Genomic DNA, 24,488 nt, shown 5'->3' on the forward strand with positions numbered 1-24,488 from the left:
GATCCCCTATTTTTTTTAATTTATAGATACTGAGTATAGGTAGTTATTTTTACTTCTTTCAACTTATTCTGCATCTCTAATATATTTAAAAACTGTGTAATTATTTCAGGGAGCAAATGTCATAAATTGCATTGCAGGCTATTTGACCAGTGAAAGTATCCTGTCATTTAACAAGAAGACAAGAAATTCTGAGTGCTTACAGTGTATCTAATGCTATGTGAGAAAGAGAAAAAAACACCTTAATTTTTTTCCTCTAATTATTCTTAACTAGTCAGAACTAGGTAATGCTTTATAACAATTTGTGATTATCACTCTATTGTGATTTATAATTGTTTAGCTCTTGACATGTAATTCTCCCCTTCTAGACTGTAAACGTCATTTAGAAAATGCTAACAGCTTCTTTTTTTTTGTCATTACATAACGAACTTTTATTTATTTTTATTTTTATTGAGTTTTTAGTTTCAATCCCAATATAGTTAATATTCAGTGTTGTATTAGTTTCAGGTGTACAATATAATGATTCAACAATTCTATACATTACTCAGTGACAAGTGTACTCTTATTCCTCATCATCTGTTTCACTCATTCCCTCCCCCACCTCACATCTGGTAACTATCAGTTTGTTCTCTATAGTTGAGTTTGTTTTTTGGTTTATCTCTCTCTTTCTTTTTTTCCTTTGTTCATTTGTTTTGTTTCTTAAATTCCACATATGTATAAAATCATATGGGATTTGTTTTTCTCTGACTTATTTTGCTTAGCATTATACCCTCTAGCTCCATCCATGTCGTTGCAAATGACAAGACTTCATTCTTTTTTAGAGCCAAGTAATATCTATTGTATACATGTACCACATCTTCTTTATCCATTCATCTAACCATGGACTTGTGGGCTGCTTCCATAATTTGGCTATTGTAGATAATGCTGCAATAAACATAGGGATGCATATAACCTTTCGAATGAGTATTTTTATATTTTGGGGGTAAACCAGATAGTACGATTACTGAATTGTAGGGTAGTTCTATTTTTAACAATCCTTGAATGTTTGAATGCTTAATGATTAGTTGGATGAGCGTGTGGTTAGACGGATGAATGAATGGTTGGATGGATGAAGCAGCATGGCACAGTGGAAAGTATGCCCTGCTTTACATTGCCTGATTTGATAGAACTCATGAAATCACTAAGCATAAATTGCCTTGTCTAAATGGTTGACTTAGACTACACCTTCCCTACTAGTCTGCTAGTCTGAGCCTTATCCTCCAGCCTTCTGGTACATACAACTAAACCAACTCAGCTCCATCTCCAAGGGCAATTCAACTCCACACTTGAAGACAGGCCCACCTCACACTGGGTCATATCCTGGGCCACTGGATTACAGTTCTTTTACTAAAATTCAGCTCTAGTTCCAACATCAGTTTCCAGTTTTGCCAAAGATGCTTAAGGAAGCTTTTTTTTTTTTCTCCTCTGTGATTCCTCTAGCCCTACCTGACTCATGGCTTATATCCTCCTAATCTCATGTCTCAGCTTCCCTATTTCTGACCCCCCAGTCACCTGCCATTAAGTTTATGCTCTTACTTCTGGATTTGATAGGCACACTGGGTTGTAAACTCTGTATGTATGCTTTACTAATGGCCTTTACAGCTCATGTGTGTATTCCTCATCTCTTATTAAGAGGAATAGAATATGCCCTTGGGAATATCATTAATCCCTTAGAAGGAAGGAGAATGGGAATAGTATCATTTCCTGGCAGAAAGATGAATTAAGAAATGGAGTATATAATTTAATCTGATAACTGTAAACATTCACAGGAAATGGCTAAAAGGTTGATAAAACTCTCTTATGATTACAAAATTTTACACTGAAATTCATTTAATGTCATAATTAAAGGTTATCTTAGAAATAAATGCTGTTTAGATGAAGACACCAAGAGTAAATGAAGAAGCCTCACCCCTAGTCATTGAGCTATTGTTATAAAACCCTCTACATATTCTGGAATAATATAAAGTATATTTTTGGCCACTCTGAAATCTCAGTTGCCACCCTACCTCCAGTTAATGAAGCTGAGGCACTGTGGAGCACAGAGGCACAGGTAGGTGCTCAACGTCCAAGGCACATGGCCACTTCTCTAAGGCTGTTATTCTAGTGTTATAATAAAGAAAGAAAAACTGTAAGCCCAAGTAGTCCCTAGTCCCAATCCCATCCTTAAAAGTATACCCAACATATAAAGGACATGTAAAAAAAATTCCTAGTGAGAAATATGGAAAGGGAAATAATGGTTTCTCCTTATTGTAAGGTTATCAGTTCAAAAGATTTAGCTCTGCCTCAATGCTGTACTTCTGCCTCAACTCTCAAGTGACTACATTAGCAAGCCATTTTTTCAATTTTTTGAGCAACTGGTTTTTTGTCCTGAAATTGAAGTCTGCATCCTCATTACTGGTTATATGTCCCCCATCAGTCTATAATATAACCAGATTCCTACTTCAATTCTTTTAGATAGGCAATCTAGATATTTGGTCGGTTTTGTTGTTGGCTAATGGTATTCATGTCCTTCCTGCTTTTGTGCCATGTGTATTAGCATCTTATATTTGAGTTTGAATCATTATGTGCCCATGTCCAAATTTATTGCTCCATCATTTCACCCAAACCTTTGATATTCTGCCTATATTCCCTGACTTGCTTTCTTATCTGGTTAGCAATGGCCCTGTGATTTAGGTTTATGGTCTGATTTCTTTCTATAGAGGATTAGTCATTTTAGAGAAATAGGACTAAAATCCATCCTTTATTTTGTCCATTCATTCTTTATGCATATTTAATTGATATCATCTATATGCCAGTCATTCATTTATTTAGGCACTGGGATAATGAGAAACTTGCAGAATGATGGGAGGCATGAACATACAAGCCACCATTATCCATTATTTTATGTAATACATATTAAATAAGTAACTCTGGGCTAGACAATATGTTTGGCATTGTGTACACAAAACTGAATAAAATAGTTCCTGCCCTCAAAGGATTTATGAGCTTAGACATGAAAACAGATCATTTAATATATGTGACATGTCTGGTGATAGAATTAATGGGGGTAATATGGGAGCATGGCTTGATACAATATGACACTGATTAGGTAGGAAAGAGTTTGCATGGTACATTAAGAGGATTAGCCTTAAGGGGGATGGTAAAGCACAGCTGTTTATTAACAAGGGTGCCAGGGTAATAGTTTTGAAAAATATGTGGTAAACCCATTGTCTGTGTCTAGCACATACTGATGCTTGTAGAAGAAGCTTATCTTGGAGTTAGAGACTACAGATAAATAAGGCCCTAGCTATAGAGTGAATGAAGGTCACCCACAGAGACTGTATGAAGTAGTTAGATCAGTTGACTGAACATGGCATTGTGGGAAACACAGAAATATACAGGATAATGTCAGAAGAAATGCTTAGGAATGGTCATAGATGTGTTTGGTAGCAAGCAATGAAATGCAGGTTTTGTCTTCCTGATAAAGTCATGGGAAAGCATTCCAGAGGGGACAAAGAGCTGGGTGTTGGGAAAGGAGTAGGAGTTCACCAGTTTAACAAGGTGGGAATAGGCATTATGTGCTGAGAATAGTAAGTCCAACACTGCCAATTTCAGTGAGACTAAAATACAGGAAGCACTAGATGAAGGATATAACAGAATGTAATCAATGTCTCAATTAATTATTATAGTAAAGAGATCTTGTAGTAATGGGTGTTTCAAGGAGACAGTGGAGGTTTGTGTTTGAGATTGATCATTGGATTGGCAGAGGAAATGGTGCTGAGTCAGTGGAACCACAACCTGAAAATGGATGGCAAGAAATAGAATGACCAGACTGCAGTAGTGGGCTTCTTCTTCTTTTTTTAAGATTTATTTATTTATTTTAGAGAGAGAAAGAGGGAGAGAGCATAAGCATGTGAGTTGGGGGAGGAGCAGAGGGAGAGTCTCTTTAAACATTCTTTCCACTGAGCAGGGAGCCCCATATGGGGCTTGAACCCATGACCATGAGATTATGACCTAAGCTGAAACCAAGAGTCAGTTGCTTAACCAACTGAGCCATCTAGGGACTCCAGTTGTGGGCCTCTTCTTCGAGAGTTCTTTATGTGTTTGTTGATAAGTTAGGAATAAGGTGGTGCTGAAAGTGATATCCATAGTGCCATGAATTTCCAAAAAAAATAATGAGCCTCACCATATTCTTTCAGTCATAGTAAAATTAAATAACAACTTGATTAATATGAGATCTGGTTATGCTATTAGAGGGAAATATAACCAACATTTCTTCCTTCTTTAAAGGATTTTCCAGAAAAGGAGAAGTCCACAGCAAAGGCCCTGGAAGATGTAAAGGCAAACTTTTACTGTGAATTATGTGACAAGCAGTATCACAAGCACCAGGAGTTTGACAATCATATTAATTCTTATGATCATGCTCATAAGCAGGTAAGCCAAAATGAGAAAAGTTCTTCTCATTCCTAGATTTATACCTTCAGAAGAGAATGTATGCATTTGGCTTTATTTATTGTCATCTAAGATACTGAGGTGAAACCATTTTATTTATTTATTTCTCTGGAAAGGTTTTTTTTTTTTTTCTGTTTAAATGCCAGGTGAAATGTTTTTTTCCTAGAAGTATCATAAAACTGTAGGTGAATTTAAAGATTTAAAGATTTAAAGTTTAATGAATTTAAACTGATATTTATTTGATAATTATACATATGGGGAAACCAGAACCCAGTAAAAATATGTCGTATTTAAAACCACCTAACTAGTCAGCAGCAGAACCAGAACACTGGACAGAATCTATTATAAGGTTCTTTCAAAATTTCTGGGGTTTAGCAAATCCTAGGACTGTGGGGAAAATAATTCTTAATAAAAGGTTATATTCTCCAAAGAATACCCTCTTATAAGAGTTAAAGTGGTTACCTAACAGATGAAGCACTGCAAATGAAAAAACAACCAAAAACTCCGGCAGTTAAATTGAGAGGTCATTCAGATAGGAACGTTGCATTTCTTTTTCTTCAAAGGTCATATATATACATTATCAGTTTAGATATTCTATACACGGCTGCTAATCTCTATTTCCATCTCTCCGTGAAAGAGGAGGCTGTTATTCTTATCCTGTTAGATTTTATCTTTGTTGCATGAGGCTTGGAGTTATTGGCCATTTAGGAATTGGGAGTGTTAAATACTAAGAAAGAAATCCCACTTGGCCAGAGGATTATTGCTGACAGCTGCGAGGAGGTGCATTTTCCTGATGCCAAATGGACCTGATATCTTGGAATCTGTGGGTAAGACTTGTGTAATCTAGACCTAAAATATTTATTCAGAGTAAACAACAATAAATATTTTGACTAACATTGCCAGTATTTACTGAGCACATCCAAAATATTTGACCTTGAGAGATGGAAGGCATCAATTTCTATCTTTGAAGATGTGGCATGTATCTATACTTGACTGTATTTCTCAGACAAGAGCAAAAAACATGGGATAAACTGTTTTAGAACTGTGATTCCCAAATCTTAGTTGCATCATAATCACTTTGGAACTTAATAATGCAGATTCCCAGACTCTCCTTCGAGTATTGTAATTCAGCAGTTCTGAGTTGGCCCCAGGAACTTGCATTTTAAAATGATATGAAATGGAAATTTTCAAAAATATTTAAAACTAAACTATGTGGCTACCACCTAACTCCAGCTCTGACCTCATTTCCTTTCTACTACCACCCCTCATCGACCCCCACCCACCACCACCATATATGATTTTGAAGCAAATTCCAGATGTCATATTACATCTGAAAGTATTTCAAGATGGAGAACAGTGCTTACACAACATGGCCATTACCATCCTAAAAAGTAACAGTTGTATCTTAATACCAGTTAGTGATCTTGTTTCTTTAGTTGTCTCATAAATGATTTTTAAGTTTATGCTTTTTGAAATCAGGATCCACAAACATCCATACTTTTGGTTGACATGTCTTTTGAAGTTTTTCTAAATATATATTTAGACTGTAGGTTTATCACTCCTTCTTTACATTTGACCTCTTGCAATTTATCTGCTGAAAGAACTGGACATATTCAGGATTTTGTGGAATGCAACCCAGTGCTGTCTTTTTTTTTTTTCTCTCTCTCTTCTGTCTTTCTTTTAAACTGTTACACGGAGCTGAACAAATTCCAGTTCATATTTTTTTCTTGGCAAAAATATATCACAAGGCATATTGTATCCTTCCATAAAGAGGCATATGATATCTGGTTGTCTCTATTTTTATGACTGTTTGAGAAATGGGTTTAGATGCCACCAGTTTGATCCATCCATCATTAAGTATATCACTTATGTTTTTCCACAAATGGTTTTGTAGCCATAGATGATCATTTGTTTAAATCCCTTACTTCATTTGGAGTTGTAAAATGATTATTCTAATTCTATCACTCTTTCGCCATTTCCTAGATGAAAATGTGTATAAAGAGAAATTCCCCATAAGCATCACTCCCTGAGGATTTTATGTTTTTATGTAGGTGGTCTTTAGGCTGTATATTATATATCTATATCTATATATATATCTCCAGGATCCATATATATATATGTATATGTGTATATATATATGTATGTGTATATATATATATATATATATATATATATATATATATATATATAGTATAGATAGGCTACACACACACACACACACACACACACACACATCATATATCCCCAGTATCTCTCTCTCTCTCTCTCTCTCATCTATCATCTATCTATCATATATAGTATACAGATAGTGTAGATGGTATATATAGATACTATATCTATAGATACTAGAAATTTAGAGAAACAAGTAACCAGAGAAGGTTTTCATGGGATAGCTACACTTGATCTATGCTTTAAACATGCATAAGCAGATGTTAAAACAGGGTGAAGATGGGATGGCATCTCTGATTGTGGAAACACAAGAATCTAAGGCAAGGAAATAAGAGAGGCTGGGCATCTTTTCAAAACCGTCCAAAGTATTTGGACTAGGAAGAGGATGAATTCTGCACAGCCAATCGGCATGCTACAGCCTCCCTGGTACTCTGAAACCCGCCTGATCCATTTCCCTTTTTATTAGTTTCTTCAGTCTTATTTCCACTGGCTTCCCAACATGATGAAAAAGCAACCTTTCCTCAATCCTTCTTCAAAATACATTGATTTAAGTGTTCTAGAAATTATATACTTAAGATACCAAGAGAACATATAAAACTGATTTAAGAAAGAAAAGATGAGAGGTGAGCTGGATTCCTAAAGAATGGATCGAAATTAACCATGTAGTTAAGAATGGTTGATCCTGTCCGATAGAAAACCTCTATCCAGGGTATCTGGGTGGTTCAGTCAGTTAGGCATCTGCCTATCAGCTCAGGTCATGTTCCCAGGGTCCTAAGATCAAGCCTCCTTTCAGGGTCCCTACTCAATAAGGAGTATGCCTCTCCCTCTTCCTCTGACTCTTCCCCAGCTTGTGCTCTCTTTCTCTCTCTTGCTCACACTCTCTCTCAGATAAATAAATAAAATCTTTAAAAAAAGAAAAAAAAAGAAAACCTATATTAGGACATGTGGCAGTTATAAAGCATGACCAATACACAGAGACACTGCAAAAATTCACTATGGCTACTATAGTCACCGTCACTATCCTGAGGAGCTCTCTAAAACTCTTTGAAACTGTATCTCATTTCTCTCATTCTTCTTTTGCAATAGATCTTGCTCTCATTCTTCACTTTGCAATCTCTTTCCACCATTCATGTTTAATCTCACTCTTGAATCTGCTAGGGCCTTTGAACTGGACTCCCCACCTCCAGTATTTTCCCTCCTCCAAACCAGGCTATCCATTTATGGCCAAATTAATCTTAAACTACCACATTCAATGGGTGATGACTGACTTTTTCAAGAGTCTGAGCTACTTAGTCTGTCAATTCAAAATGTCCACTGTCTGGCTCTTGCTTCCATTTCCAGATTTATCTCCTGCAACTCCAGAATTTCCCTACAGTTTCTCAAAAGATGCCTTATGCTTTTCCACCTGCTCATTTTGGCTCATAATCTTCCCTCTGCCTGGGATGCCCTCCCATCTCGTGGCTGTATTTCAACATATACTCCTGCGTATTTAACACATAGATTGACAATTTATATCTGGATATTCAAAGAGCTGAAATCTCATAATAAGCTGATTTAACAGCATTTCCTAGATTCCCTTTGATCAAAACCTATTAACACTGTGCAGAATGTTGTCCAAGCTGCCCACTCTGGAAAACAATGGAATAATTAAATTTGCTGTAGATCTTGGAAGACTGCTTTCTTGGGTAATGTTGAAATACTTTTATCTAAAGATTTCTTTTTAGCCCAAAATTTTGACAATAACTTGAATTTTAAATGAAGCTGAGTTTACAATTTCCCTTTTAAATGAAACTGCATTTTATATACAGAAAAAGGAAGTATGCACTAAAGTAAAACATGCAAGTCTTTTTTCCCCCCAAATTCCAAAGCTAAATATGTCTATTTGGTTCTTGCTTCAGTAAGGGCTCTTCTTGATTGTGATGATGATTATAATGATAGTGGTGAGATTTGGCTGAGAGTATTTTTTGGCCTGAGTAATATGAATAGCTTCTATAATTTTATTTTCCATGTGAGTTCAGACAAAATATCTGGCCTCTTCTGTTGAACTTCCAAGATGGTCTTTTCGGCATACTTCGAAGTGAATCTAAATTCACATAAAATTAGTCCTGCTATTCATTAACAGAACAGCATAGAATTGGAAATGAGGAAATCTGAATTCTTATAATTATTTAGAATCCTGCAGTTTAATAAGTGATTTCTAAAGCTTTTGTATTGTCTTGTATCTAAATAGCAGTATCATGTGTTATTTTATTACAAAGATTAGATTATTCAGAGATATATTGTAATTCTAGAGAAGTAAGTCAATACATATCTTTAAAGAATAAAGTAAAATAGTCTGAGATTCATAGCTTTAAATTAATTTCATTGGGTATTTAATATTATTTTTCTATAATTTGATAAATAAAATTAAAACATTTTTCTTAGGTATTATTGGTAGGAAAGGTAGCTTATCAGTAAAAAAGGCTGAGTTTTTTATATTTATTCAACAAGGAAAAAAATTAATTTCTAGCTTTGACAACCCAATTCTCTACATAACTCATGTTTTTGGGAATAACTCAATTGTTTTAGCTATTGCTTTAAACTACTTATAATTCCGTGTAAATGTTGAGCATTACTACTGAAGCAATTTGAATATATATACAAATTACAGTCACTTGGATGAAGACAGCAGTATAACTATTAACAAAGCTAACATGCTAATAACAACTCCTTGTGAGACTATCTACAAGTCATAATTCCTTTCTCAAGATGGTGAGTCATAGTGTATAATATTGAAATGAAAACCACACATCCTCACAGGCAGCAAAAATCTCTCCTGCCCCAGAGACATCCTGGCTCATCTCAACTTAGAAAAAACAAAGGAGCCTGATCCCCATACAAATAACCCATAAAAATATCTTCAATAATAAAAAACAAATCCACTTTTAGATCCTCCACATGTGACATTTAATCCTCCTAATCTTCGTTTGCTTCACAATTGGATTTGTTTTCACTCAGGAGGAGCTGTTCACTTGTCAAACCTGAATTTGAACTCCAACTGATTTATTCTTAAAATATTGTTTTGGATTCTTCCCAAACCTACCTGCTCAGGATAAAAGAACAGAACAGAATCATCTTTGCAGTCTTGTCTCCAAGAGGAAAAGACATCCAAAACTGCTAAACAAATTCAATCCAATTACCCCATGCTTGGTTTCTACAATTTGATTTATATTTTCTCCAGATACTGCCCAAATTAGCCTGATAATATATTTCAGCATAGTATGTTTCCGTTACCAGTCCTCTTAATGTGACAACAAAACTTCAAGGTCTAGTTAGTTTGTAGGGTCAGCAAGATTGAAGAAGTGTAAACTCAGGTATCTGAAACGGAAATTCTCAGAAACATATACGTTGGTATGATAAAATACTATTTATCTCTGTTTACATTTTGCGTTCTATAAACCCAGCTTTCTAGTATATGTATATTCCTCACTGCCCCCACCCCCACCCCCTGGAATCACTCAGCAGAAATTGGAACTTTCATTTGCAAAAAAAAGGACAAACGACTAATCTTAGCTTCTGACTCCTAATTTAGCTCTCCTGAAATACTGCTGTCACCCTGGCTAAGAGGCTTTTTGATCTTAAGGTTGTCTCCTGACTGAAAAATAAATTAAAAAATCTATATTCTGGCTCTTTCTGTATCTCACATGTGCCAAGTGCTTTCTTGCTGTAAGGCATTACAGAGATCTCTCTGTAATGTTCTGCCATCTGACACTCAGCTTTTTGGCTCTTCTCTTCATTTGTGGGGTAGCTCAGTGTCACCTTCTCTGGGGGATCTCTCCTTTCTGCTCTACCTCAAGTGGACAGTTGTCATTTCTCCAAATCTCACTACCAGTGGTGGGCAGACTCCGCTTATGCTGGCTCTCCAGAGCCATTTGTTCAATATATAAGAATTCTGTGAACTGCTTCTTAAACCATCGGTAGCTTGAGATCAACCATGGTTTGTGGTGGGACATCCACAAGCACTATAAACAGGACATGTTATGTTTTGTTTGATTTTTTCCAGAGTGTTGGTATATCAGCACACCATTGCTTATTACTCTGTAAAAACAGTTTTTTTTTTCTTTTTGATTTTTTTTTATCCTCTCCCCTCTTTCCTGCCATTAGTTCCACAAAGAGAGTAACAGGGTACTATCAGTTCTATTGGTCATGTATCCCTGACTCTGTAAAATGTAGAGCTATGTCTGGCACATAGTAATGACTCCATGAATATTTTTTAAAAGAATAAGTAACCAAAGAAGTAAGTTTCTATAAGTGACCGTGCTACTCTGTCTTACGTCAGTATGTTCATCCACCATTGATTAATTACTTACTAGTGTTATTGAGAAATAACTGACATATAATAATGTGTAGATATAAAGTGTATAGCATGATGGTTTGATTTACGTATATTGTGAAATATTTATAAAAGAAAAAAGTTCTCTTTATGATGAGAACTCCTAGGATTTACTCTCTTAACAACTTTTCTGTGCATCCTATAGCAATGTTAGCTATAGTTATTATGTACATTACATTTCTAGTAATTATTTATCTTATAACTGGAATTTTGTACCTTTTGACCATCTTCCTCCAATCCCCCCTTCCTCCACTCCACATTTGGTAACCACAACTCTGATCCTTTTTTCTATAAGGTTATTTTGTTTGTTTGTTTTTAAGACTTAACATTTAAGTGAGATCCTACAACTTTGTCTTTTTCTGACTTATTTCACCTAGTATATACCTTTAAGTCTCATCCACATCACAAGTGTTAGGATTTTCTCATTTTTGTGGCTGAATACTATTCTATTGTTTAATGCCCATGGATATTTAAGTTTATCTATATCTTGGTTATTGCAAATAATGATTCTATGAACATAGAGGTACAGTTATCTTTTGAGTTTTTGTGTTTTTTGAATGTATTATTGCCAGAAATGGAATTATTAGATTGTATGGTACTTCTATTTTTAATTTTTGAGGATCCTTCACATTATTTTCTTTAGTGGCTATAACAGTTTACAGTTCCACCAACTGTGCACACAGGTTCTGTTTTCTCCAGATCTACGCCAGCATTTATTAACTCTTGTTTTTTTGATGATGGGCATTTTAACAGGCATAAGATGGTATCTTATTGTGGTTTTAATCTGCATTTCCCTAAGGTCTAGGAATGCTGAGTATCTTTATTTTGTACTATTGACCTTTTATATACATTCTTTGGAAAAAGGTCTGTTCAGGTCTGTGCCCCATTTTTTAATTGATTTACTTGGGCTCTTTTGCTCTTGAGTTGTATGAATTCCTTATATATTGTGGATATTAACTGTTTATCAGAGACATAGTTTGCAAATATTTTTTCCCATTCCCATTCTTTTCAGTTTGTTGGTGGTATCTTTTGCTGTGCAGAAGTATTTTGGTTTCATTTAGTCCCACTTGTTTAATTTTATTTTGCTGTTTGTGTTTTCAGTGTCATAGCAAAGAAATCATTGCCAAAAGCCACGTCAAGGAGCTTTACTCCTGTTTTCTTCTAGCAGGTAGAATTGTGTCTCAGCTCCCTTGTCTGGGTGGCGGGGAAGGGGTGCTCCAGGCAACTCTCAATTTCTTGAACAAGTTTGGGCTAACCTTAGCCTTGGCTATAAAAAAATTCCTCTGTCTTTGTGTTGCACAGAAACCCTCTATGCCCTGTACTGGCTTTATCTGAGGTAATCCATTCTGTCCATGCACCTCTGCTCAAGCACCTCTGGGCTGCACGGCATCCAGGAGTTACAGCCAGCCATTGGGGTCAGATGTAGCCTGGAAACACTCTCCACAAACGGTAGGGCTATGACTCAGCTCCCTGCTTGGATCGAGCAAATGAGGCTCTAGGACCAGCAAAACTGCTCCTTTTGAGGATCCAAATCAGGGAGACTAGCATTCCACAGAGTTCCCTGGCCAGAGTATACCACTGATCTGCTTCTGCAAATGAGGATAACCCCTGGTTTGGGTTACTCCTTTGCCATATCAGCTCGGTCCACCAAGATTTCTGTGCTGGTTGTTGCAAGCCCCTTCTCCCTTTTCTTTACAGGCACATTCCCAATAGCTGAGCCCACAGATTCCCCTGCAGTACCTGTAGGGCCAGATCAGAGTTGGGGCTCTCACAAGTGATGAAAAATGCTGTGGATAGTGGTTGTCCGCCTTTAGATTCTCTTTTTTCCCCTCTGAAGGATCCAGAGACTCAGGGGAGATCTCTCCACATGGTACTTCACTGGCCTGGGGGAGACACATATGGTCAAGGTGTAGCTGCTTCTCTTTCCCTTCCAGTGTGGTCTACCTTGGTCTCTGAGGTGTGTGTGTGGGGGTGCTTCATATTCACTCCCATTTCCTAGAATTCTCTTTGTGGTATCATGTTTTTAAATAGTTGTTAACTGTTCTTGTGATGGGGAGTGAAATTAGGAACACCTTTAATTGCCATGTTGGTGATGTCACTCCTTAATCTCTTAAGTAGAGACAGTGAATGTTGCTGTAAACAAGAGGGGACCCCCAAGTTCTTTGTGATTATTGAAGAAAAATTGTCATGAAAACCCCCTTTTAATAATTTAGAAAATATTTGAGCTCATGTAAATGTTGATGTGGTGTACCCCTTTTAAGAATTTTAGACTTTAATTGTAGAAAATTGCTAGCCTTCAAGCAAGCAAATGATATGCTCAGATTTGTGATTTAGAAAAATAAATCTAGAAGTAGTTCAAGAGATGGTACACAAGGAGAGAACTTGGCTCTGTGATCAGATATGAGCCCAAAAGCCCAAGAGAGATGATCAGAGCCATTACAGCAGTGACAAGGAGAGAAAGTGAGAGGAGTGCATTCAAAGATTGTCAGTGGCTTGAAACACACGAACACATGCTCTACATCACTAATAATCAACTAAATACAAACTTGGAGAGTTTTTTTTAAGCATGTCAAATATGATAAAAGAATGTTACTATCCAATGTTGACAAGATGTGAGAAAATAAACACTGTCAAACAATCCTTGTGAGGATATGAAGTGTTTCAGTCTTTTGATGTTCAGTTTGGATTATTTATCAAAAGCTTTAAAATGGGAATTTTCTATCAACAATTCCATCTGGCATGTATTCTAGGAAAATAATCAAATGAATTGCAAGATTTGTGTATAAGGATATTTAAAAGAGAAAAATACTAGAAGCATTCTAAACATAAGATGAAAAAACAAAAACCCTGAGAGACCAAATTATGACACATATAAATGGGACTACTATGTAAAAATTAAAATTGTGTTTGGATCTATATTTTACACAAAATTTAATTATTAAAATGAATACTTGAATACTTGTTTATTTATATTTTTAAGAATTGTTTTAAATATTTATTTATTTGAGAGAGAGAGAGTAGGAGCAGGGGGAAGGGGCAGAGGCAGAGGGAGAAGCAGACTCCCCACTGAGCAGGGAACCCAATGTGGGGCTCCATCCCAGGACCCCCAATTTCATGACTGGAGCAGATGCTAAACTGACTGAGCCACTCAGGTGCCCCTGAATGCCACTTTACATAAAAAATTAAAGAGGGATGCCTGAGTGGTACAGTCATTTAAGCATCTGATTCTTGGTTTCGACTCAGGTTGTAATCTCAAGGTTGTGAGATCAAGCCTCATATTGCGTTTCACGCTCAACGTGGAATCTGCTTAAGATTCTCTCTCCTTTTCCCTATGTCCCTCTCCCTGGTTCGCTCTCTCTCTCGCTCTCTAAAATAAATGAATAAATCTTAAAAAAAAAAAAGAAAACGAACTACCAAACAAAAAACACAAAAATTAAAGAACGCAGACATATAGAACAATGAGTAAAAGTATATAGTAGCAATTTGGTCCGTTATCTTTTTAGAGGAGTCTCTAAACATTTACATCAAATCATAAACTTGTATAAAACATAAACATAAAATGTGATTATATTATATATACTGTTCTGCTTTCATACATTTTCACTTATATCTTTTCAGTCCATAAAGATTTATATTCTATTGTGTTGTTAAGTCAATACTACAAATTTATATCGTGGTGACTTGTAAATTGTTTTTTCATCTGAGCTTCTTAGGTGCTGTGATTACTTTATGATTATGTTTTCTTTCTTCTGCAATTTTTTTTCCGTGGAGTTAGAAATTGCCTAACTCTTAGATTTGCTCAGTTTTATACAACTGCCTATTACTAATTTATCTCTGAACTATCTACCATATTAATAACAAAGTCTTAACAAATAACATCAGATATATGTGGCAATAGGTCAATTCTGTTTTGATTTCTTCCCCCTTCTTATTTTAGAGAAATGTGTGGTAGAGTCCTCTGTCTTTTGGCTCTAGTCGGGCTAGATTGTGCTCTACTCTTGCTGCACAGCTATTGTACTTCTTATCATCATCCCGTGACTGCTTTTGCTTCTTTCCAAGATTGCTTATTTCTCATATCCTTGAACTCATGACTTCCCATATCTTATTCCCTCCTCCCTGTGGAACCTAGTCTCCACAGCTTCCTATACACATGTTAAAAATTGGGGGTCCATGTCTATCAGTAAATGCAAATGTGTTTATTCTCCTCTCATACTTAATTTATTTTTCAACCAGTTTTCAGCTTTTAATGTTGCTATTGAAAAGTTATATGTCATTTTGAGTCCTAATCATTTTTTTCTGAAAACTTTTAGATGTGTCTCGCCATCATTTCTTCTCACAACAAACATTTATTTACTGCCAGCTATGGGCCAGACACTGTTCCACATACTGGGGATACAGTGAGAAACTCTCCAATCATCTCCATCCTTGTGGAGCTGACATCATAGTTCATGCAGGAACATAGAAAAGGGAGAGAGAAGTAATAAAATAAATAGGGCACTGGATAGTTATAGGTGCTATGGGGGAAAATAAGAGTATAGCATGTAGGGAATGCTCTGGGAAAATAGAATTTTAATTTAGAGTTTCATTAAGGGTGAAGACCTTAATGAAAAGACGATAATAGGGCACCTGGGTGGCTCAGTGGTTGAGCATCTGCCTTCAGCTCAGGGCATGATCCCAGGGTCCTGGAATTGAGTTCCCCATCAGGCTCCCTACAGGGAGCCTGCTTCTCCCTCTGCCTGTGTCTCTGCCTCTCTCTGTGTGTCGCTCATGAATAAATAAAAATCTTAAAAAATAAAAGGCGATAATAGGTAAAACTCAGAACATACAGGGAACTATTGATTTATCTGAAGGACAATATTCCAGCAGAGGGAATATTACATGTCAGGTCTGGGAATTAGAGCCATGCACACTGTGCCAAAGACTTAATATGCTAACATCCTGCAATGACCTGCTTTGATATGAGTCACTTTTCAATTACTGTGCAGGGCATACCATGGAATATTTCAATTAGAAAAGTCATGTCATTTGTTTTGGGAATTTTTAAATACTGTATTGGATAATTTCCTCATCTACTCTCTTTCTTCTCTTCCACGATTCTCTTATATTAAAATTTTTTTTTTATTTTTATTTATTTATGATAGTCACAGAGAGAGAGAGAGAGAGAGGCAGAGGGAGAAACAGGCTCCATGCACCGGGAGCCTGACGTGGGATTCGATCCTGGGTCTCCAGGATCGCGCCCTGGGTCAAAGGCAGGCGCCAAACCGCTGCGCCACCCAGGGATCCCCGATTCTCTTATATTGATATGAGAATTCCAGCATGAGTTTTCCAAGTTCCTTATTTTTCTTACCTTTTTCAGTACCTTCATGTTTATGTAAACATTCTGGGAGATTTGCACAATTCCATCTTCCAGTTTCCCTACTGAACATTATTTCATATTGTATGTGTGTGTATTTGTGGGGAAATAGTGTGAGACAGAGAGAGAGCAAGCAAGTACTCATTTGGTTTGATCTACAGTTCACACACTAGAGGCATTCCTCAAATATTTTGAAGTACTCAGCTGTTTACCTGACATTCTCATTTATAACTGAGGGACCAAAAATTTGATTGGAAAGTTTATCTGTATGGGTTGAGTTTGGAGGGAGGCAACCTTCAGTATGATGTGATAGGGTAGTAATATATATATTTTTTTCATTGAGTGACCTCCAAGTGTCAATATCTGTGAAGCTTTTGGAAGTTGTGAACAGAAAAGAAATTTTAAATCTCACTTGTATGCAAATTTTCACTTAATCTGCTTATTTTAAATGGTTTTCTAGCTTAGCCCTAAGCTGTATCAGATGTTCCTAAGTCTAAATCCTACCTGGTTCGGTATCTCCAGAGAGCAAGCCTCAATTTTCTGCCAAAGTAGACTAGGGGACATGCTGGCCTGTCTGCTCTTTTGTAAACTTTAACTGGTTTTCTTATTTCAAGTCCCAACCTTTACTTTTCCAGTTTTACTTCTCTAGCAAAAGTTTGCTGGATTAATGTCCGCTAGTCCTCACTCAGCAGTCAGTCTGCCTTGTCTCATGAATAAACAAATAAAATATTTAATAAATAAATTATTGGGTTACATACATATATATTATGTAAATTAATCTGATCGTTTAAATGATAAATATATAAATTAATCTGGTAATATACGTGATAAAATTATACCCATTAAAAATAAGTAGCCAAAATATTGCAGTGCTGTAGGTCAAGCCAGAACTTCTCTTCACAAATGTTGATGATAAGGCCAGAGCCTGGAAAGTAATGCATGATGTATAAATCAGTTTTAATTAATTATTTCTTTCTTATTTCCATGTAATTATGTCAGATATGTAATTCATTCATTAGTCACTCTTCCAGTCATTTGTTCAAAAATCACTTGTGCTAGGCTCTGTGTATTTTATAAATGTAAAAATAAGTAAACACTTCCAGTTTCTAACATCCTACAGAATTATGTACAGAATTTGGAAGTTCTCACTCCCATCCACATAAGCAGACAAAAATTAAGCAAACTGAAAAATCAGCAATTCTTTTTAGACCCACCAGAGAACTGAGGTTATAGGACAAATTGTTTTCCTCCAAACTGGACAGGTGGATACAGGAAATTACAACTTAGCAAAGCTGAAGTGTGGGAATTTTGAAGGCATCTGTAGCAGTGTATAGAAACCTAACCTATAATTGAAGAATTGCAGGAGGCTCAGTGTGGATAACTTCTAGGTAAAAATTTGGCAGGAGAGGGCTGTCTCAAGCAGGCCACCAGGCTTTTTATAAATTTTACCTCTGGGAAACCCATCTTGTTCTTAAAGTGAAGATGAGAAAAAAAAAATTCCCTTCTGCTTCAGGCAGCAGAAGAAAAAACAAAGCCATTTAAAAATGTGTCAGAGCATTTCAGGCTTCTTAGCAAGACATACCTTCAGGAAGAAAACAGTTTTCCAACATCAGGGAAGAGAAATACCCATCTCCCCCCTTTCTGTCTCAATAAGGGCGGTGAGGGAGGAGGAGGCCAGCCCAGAGAAGCACTTGAGATAGTCATAGCCCAACAGGTCACTAAAGGCTGAGACCTAGTCATAGGACTACAGAACACTTGGCTTTCTCCAGCCAACACCTTACACCACATCAGTAGGGTTCCTGCACAATAGTAGAGGAATACGACAGAAAGAATGGCAGGTTTTCAATCTTATTTAAGAAGCCTGTAGAAAAACCCAAAGTCAACAGAGGAGATAAATACATGGGCACCAGATGAAATTTTAGCCTCTGATGAAATTATAGTTTCAAAAAAAGGAAATAGTCCAATCTCTAGCTGTGTATACATAAAACCTCACACCAATGGCATATTTACTTCAGTTTCATCTACCCAGTACATCATGTCTGGCTTTCAAGAATGTGATTGCAAGATATAATAAATAACAAAGAACACAGTTCGAAGAGACAGAACAAGAATTCAAATAACACTCAAATATGACAGAAATGTTGGCATTATCAGACTAAAAATTTAAAACAAATATGGTTAATATGCTATTGGCTTTAATGGAAAAAGTAGACAATATACAAGAACAGATAGGTAATGTAAGCAGAGAGAAGGAAACTAATAAAGAAGCAAAGGAAATGTTAAAAATAATAATAGGGCAGCCAAGGTGGCTCAGCGGTTTAGCGATGCCTTCAGCCCAGGGCCTGATCCTGGAGACCCAGGATGGAGTCCCATGTCGGGCTCCCTGCATGGAGCCTGCTTCTCCCTCTGCCTGTGTCTCTGCCTCTCTCTCTCTCTCTCTCTCTGTGTGTGTGTATGTATCTCTCATGAATAAATAAATGAAATCTTTAAAAAATAATAAAAATAAACAAATAAAAGTAATAATAAATTTTAAACTACAGCAGAAAAGAAGAATGCCTTTGAGAAACTTATCAGCAGATTGGACAGAGCTAAGGAAAGAATCAGTGAACTTAAAAAGATGCCTGTTAAAACTTCTAAAACTGAAAGGAAAAGAGAAAAAAAATAATGAAAAAGACAGATTATCCAAAAAATTGTAGGAAAATTACAAAAGATATAAAACCCATGTAATGGTGTTACCAGATTCAGAAGAAAGAAAAAGTAAGAAAGAAAGAAAGAAAGAAAGAAAGAAAGAAAGAAAGAAAGAAAGAAAGATATATATCAGGAACTCCATCTACATAAAAAAGGGAAGAGCATTAGAGAAGAAATAATGAAGATAAAATAGTCATATTTTTCTTGTTCTTAACTGATGTAACATAACCGTTTGTTCCAAATAATATCAGCGATGTATTCAATGATTATAGCTTATGGATAAGAGACATAGTGCCAGCAATACTATTAAGAAACAGGAAGGAGGGATGGGAAACACTGTATCATAAGATACTTGCACTGTCCATGAAATGCTGCATTGCTGTGTGAGACAAGACTTGGATTAGTTGTAAATTTTTTGGAAAATCAAGGGCCACTGCTAAAAGGAATAGAAAAGAATAACCGATATGCTGAGAGGAGAAACAATAGAATCCTGTAAAATATGCAACTGAAACCAGTGAAGGCAGAAATAAACTGGAAGACAAAACCAAAAAATAAGCAAAGAACAAGAGCAATGAATAACAGACATTAACAAGCATGGCAGATGTTAATCCAACTATATCAATAATCACTTTAAATACAGATGGTCTAAATTTCCCAATTAAAAAACAGATTGTCAGAATTCATTTTTTGAAAAAAGAGAGACCCAATTACATGTTGTTTAGAAGACTTACCTTAAATATAAAGACACATATAGTTTGAAAGTAAAGTAATGGAGCAATATATATACTATGCTAACATTAATGAAAAGGAAGCTGGAGTAGCTATATTTATTTTAGACAAAGCTGACTTCAAAGCAAGGGAAATTATCAGGGATAAAAACAGCATTACCTAATGGTAAAGAGGTTAAATCATCAAGAAGACATAACAATACTTTATGTGTATGTGCCTAACAACAGATCATCAAAAGCTGTGAGACAAATTTGGAAGAAAAGCAAGGAGAAATAAATAAATCTGCTACTAACTTGAAGAGACCAACACTTCTCTGTTAGTAATTGACATATCCCACAAGCAGAAAATCAATTAAGAATGTAGTTGAACTGAAAAATACCACCAGTCAACTTGATTAGTTGATTAGTTGACATTCTTTTTAAGCTCATGTGAAGCATTCACCTAAGTGGAGCAGATTCTGGTCATTAAAAATATCCAAATTTTAAAAAATAGAAATCATACAATTTTTTTTTCAGACCAAATGATATTAAACCAGAAATCAATAATGGAGAGATAGTTGGAAACCTCCACGTAACTGGAGATTAAACAACACACTTCTAAATGATATGAGTCCAAGAAGAAAGTCTTGCAAAGAAATGTTAAAATATTTTGAACTAAACGAAAACATAATACAATTTATCAAAATTTGTGGGATGCAACCAAAGTGGGGTTACAAAACAGTTTTATATTGTTGAATATTATATTAGAAGAGAAGAAAGACTTAAAATTAATAATCTAAGCTTCTACTCTAGAAAACTATAGAAAAAAGAACAAATTAAGCCCAAAACAAACAGAAGAGAAGAAATAAAAATTAGAGCAGAAATCAATGAAATTATAAACAGGAAAACAATAGAGAAAGTTAGTAAAATCTAAAGCTTGTTCTGGAAAAAGATCAATAAATTGATTGAACTTTAGTTAGGCTAATAAAAAGGAGACAGAAGACACAAATTACTGACATTAAAACTGAAAGAGCACACATTACTACTGATTCCATGGATATTAAAAGGTTAATAAAGGGGATACATGGGTGGCTTAGTCAGTTAAGCTCCTGGGATTGAGCTGCACATTGGGCTTCCTGCTCAGCAGAGACCCTGCTTCTACCTCCCCCTTTTCCTCCCCCCCCCCCCCCCCCCCGCCGTTCATGCTCTCTTTCTCTCTCTCTCTCTCTCTCTTAAATAAATAAATAAATAAATAAATAAATAAATAAATGAAATATTTTTTAAAAAGGGATAATAAAAGAATATTGTGAAAAAAAACCCCTATGCTCACAAATTTGGTAATCCCTTTTTTCTAAAAGATTTTTCACTAATCATGAATGCTTAGACTAGCTACAGTGTTGGCTTTCTTAAAGTTAATTCTATGGAATGACCAATGAACATGTGGTTGTATGATTTACAAAGTAATTCTAGGCAGAAAAAATAAATGCATAGTGAAATCCTCTTTTCCTAAGTATTGCACATCGAGGAATCTGAGGATTTCTTGGTATCAATGTAACCACTTCATATGCAGATTAAAGACATACCTCTGTGCTTTATTCTTATGATGAAAGAGGGAAAGCTAATGTATGCCTGTCTCATTGTGGAGATGGGTTTCTGTTGAACGCTAGGTTGGAAGAACACTTGAAAAACAGAGCCAGGATTTTTCATAAGAAGTAGTTTTGTATCTACTCCAGTGCAGAGAATAAAAGCACTAATATTTTATCCTGGAGTACGACTCTATTAATTTTAGACAGAGAGCTGTTAAAAATGAGTTCATATCTGTTTGGGAAAAAGCAGCCTCATCTTTGACATAGCCTTAAAGTCATCTCAGTAAATAATTTAAAAAAAATTAAAACAATTAATATAGCTTTCTGACTTATATCCCCAAATAAACTCTTAAACACATACCTCGAAAATATGAGCTTGTTCTCAAAATGGAATTATTAAAGGTGGGCATAATATGTTCTATTGTGCTTCACTTTATTTTCTTTCACAGATGCTTTTTTTTTTTTTTTTTTTTACAAATGAAGGTTTGTGACTACCCTGTGTTGGGCAGTTTAGTGGTGCCATTTTTCCAACAGCATGTGCACACATGTGTGTGTATCTGTGTCAGATTTTGGTAATTCTTGCAATAGTTCAAGATTTTCCATTATTATTATATTTCTTATGGTAGCTTGTGATCAGTGATCTTTGAGGTTACTGTCATACTGTTTTGGGGCACCGTGAACCGCAACTATATAGTGAACTTAATAAATAAATGTTATGTGTATTCTTACTGTTCCAGGGATTGGCCATTTCCCCATCCCTCTCCCTCTCCTCTGGGCTCTCTTATTCCCTGAGGCACAACTATATTGGAGTAGTGCAATTAATAACACTACCATGGCCTCTAGGTGTTCAAGTGAAAGGAAGAGTCATACATCCCTCACTCACTTTATTTTTTTTTTCCTCACTCACTTTAAATCAAAAGCTGCAGCTGGAAATTATTAACTTTAGTGAGGAAGGCATGTTCAAAGCCAGGATAAGCTGAAAGCTAGGTCTCTTGCACTAAACAGTGAGCCAAATTGTGAATGCAAAGGAAAAGTTCTCGAGGGAAGTTAAAAGTACTACTTCAGTGAACACACAAATGATGAGAAAACCAAACATCTTGATTGCTGATATGGAGAAAGAATTAGTAGTGTGAATAGAAGACCAAACTGGCCACAACATTCTCAAATATTGGGCCAAAGCCTAATCCAGAGCAAGACCCTAACTCTTCAATTCTGTGAAAAGTGAAGGGGGTCAGGAAGTTGCAGAAGAAAAGTTGGAAACTAGCAGAGTTTGGTTCAGGTGATTAAAGTTAACTCTTTAAATGAAAGTGTAAGGTGAAGCATCAAATGTTGATGTATATGCTGCAACAAGTTATCAGATCTCCAATAAACAGATTTTCAGTGTAGACAGTACAGCCTTCTATTGGAAGAAGATGCCAGTTAAGACGTTTTTTAACTATGGAGGAGAGGTCAATTCCTGGCCTAAACTTCAAAGAACAAGCTGACTCTCTTGTTAGGGGCTAATACAGCTGGTGACTTTAAGCTAAAGCCAATGCTCAGTTACCATTCCAAAATCCTAGGGCCCTCAAGAATTATTGTAAACCTACTTTTCCAGTTATCTATACATAGAACAAAAACCCTGGATGATAGCACATCCTTCTTACAACAGGGTTTACTGAATAGGTTAAGCCCACTGTTGAGTCCTACTGCTCAGAAAACAAGATTTCTTTCAAATGATTATTGCTCATTGACAATATACCAGGTCACACGAGAACTCTGATAGAGATGGACAGTGAGATGAATGTTGTTTTCCTGCCTCTTGACATAACTGCTAACACACCTATCCACCCATGGATCAAGGAGCCTTTCTGCATTTCAAGGCTTATTATTTGAGAAGTACTTTTCAAAAGATGGGAGCTGCTAGAACTACTGATTTCTCTGATGGATCCAGGAAAAGTAAATTGAAAACCTTCTGGAAAGGATTCACCATTCCATACACCAGGAAGAATATCAGTGATTTGTGGGAAGAGGTCAAACTCTCAACATGAACAGGAGTGTGGGAGAAGTTGATACCAACCCTCTGGCATGACTTTGAGGGGATCAAGACTTCAGTGGAGGGAGTGACCTGCACCTGTGGTGGCCACAGCCAGAGGACTAGAATGGGAGTGGAGCCCCTAAGGTGTAACTGAGCTCATGCAATGTCATGATAAAATTTGAACAGATGAGCAGAGAAAGTAGTTTGTTGAGATGAAATCTACTCCTCGTGAAGATGCTGTGAAGATTGTGGAAATGACAGCAAAGGATTTTGAATATTACATAAACTTAGTTGATCAAGCAGTGGCAGGCCTTGTGAGGATCAACCCCAATTTTGAAAGATGTCCTACTAGGGGGTCAAATGCCATCAAACAGCATCTCATACTAGAGAAAAATCATTCATGAAAGAAGTCAGTCAATAGGGGAAACTCTTCTCTTATCTTATTTTAAGAAAACCTCCACCAGCAAAAAGATTGTAGCACTGAAAGCCCAGAGATGGTTAGCATTTTTAGCAAAAAAAAAAAGTATTTTTAAATTAAGTTATAGTATAAACATAGCTTTTGCTTGCACTTAGAAACCAAAAAAAATCCATTTGACTCAGTTGATTACAATATTCACTTTATTGTTCTGGTCCGGAAGCACTGGTAATATATCCAGAGGTCTGCCTATGTAAGCTCATTAATGGTTGAAGTGTATAAACTTAAAATTATTCCTTTTGTCTCGATTTATTATTTGGTACTAATCCTTTTTCTTGTTCTTTCTTCTTTTTTAAAATGTGGGTAAATCCTTTTTGTTTAATTATAATCAGCCCAATGGGAAGAAGTATATTAAATTTATTATGACCTCTGCCCAGAGTAATTAAGGATTCATAATCAGACTAGGCTCTAACTCTAGATCTAATAGCCTCTTTGAGCAGTAAATGATACCTACTTCATAGGATTTCTATGAAATTAAATACCGTCATAAAGTTGCTCAGTGTACTGTTTGACCCAACAAATAACTATGTTTATAATAAAACTTTAAAAAACATATATGTATAATAAAATCCTTGTTTTCCTGTTTTCTATTAGGGGTTTCACTGTTCCAGCTCATCAAATTTCATCAAATGACAAATTAAAAATTAAAAAGATAAT

General features: G+C 35.9%; 1 protein-coding gene across 1 annotated transcript in view; it reads left to right on the top strand.

Moving 5' to 3' along the window:
* Nucleotides 1-24,488, top strand: part of ZNF804B (zinc finger protein 804B) — a 492,135-nt gene that overhangs the window by 393,179 nt on the left and 74,468 nt on the right. Inside the window, exon 2 of the mRNA XM_026018663.2 lies at nt 4,306-4,449. Within this exon, the coding sequence (XP_025874448.2) occupies nt 4,306-4,449 (144 nt within the window). The remainder of the gene's footprint in view (nt 1-4,305; nt 4,450-24,488) is intronic.

The sequence above is a fragment of the Vulpes vulpes genome, chromosome 7 (assembly GCF_048418805.1).
Source record: "Vulpes vulpes isolate BD-2025 chromosome 7, VulVul3, whole genome shotgun sequence".
Taxonomy (NCBI): Eukaryota; Metazoa; Chordata; class Mammalia; order Carnivora; family Canidae; genus Vulpes; species Vulpes vulpes.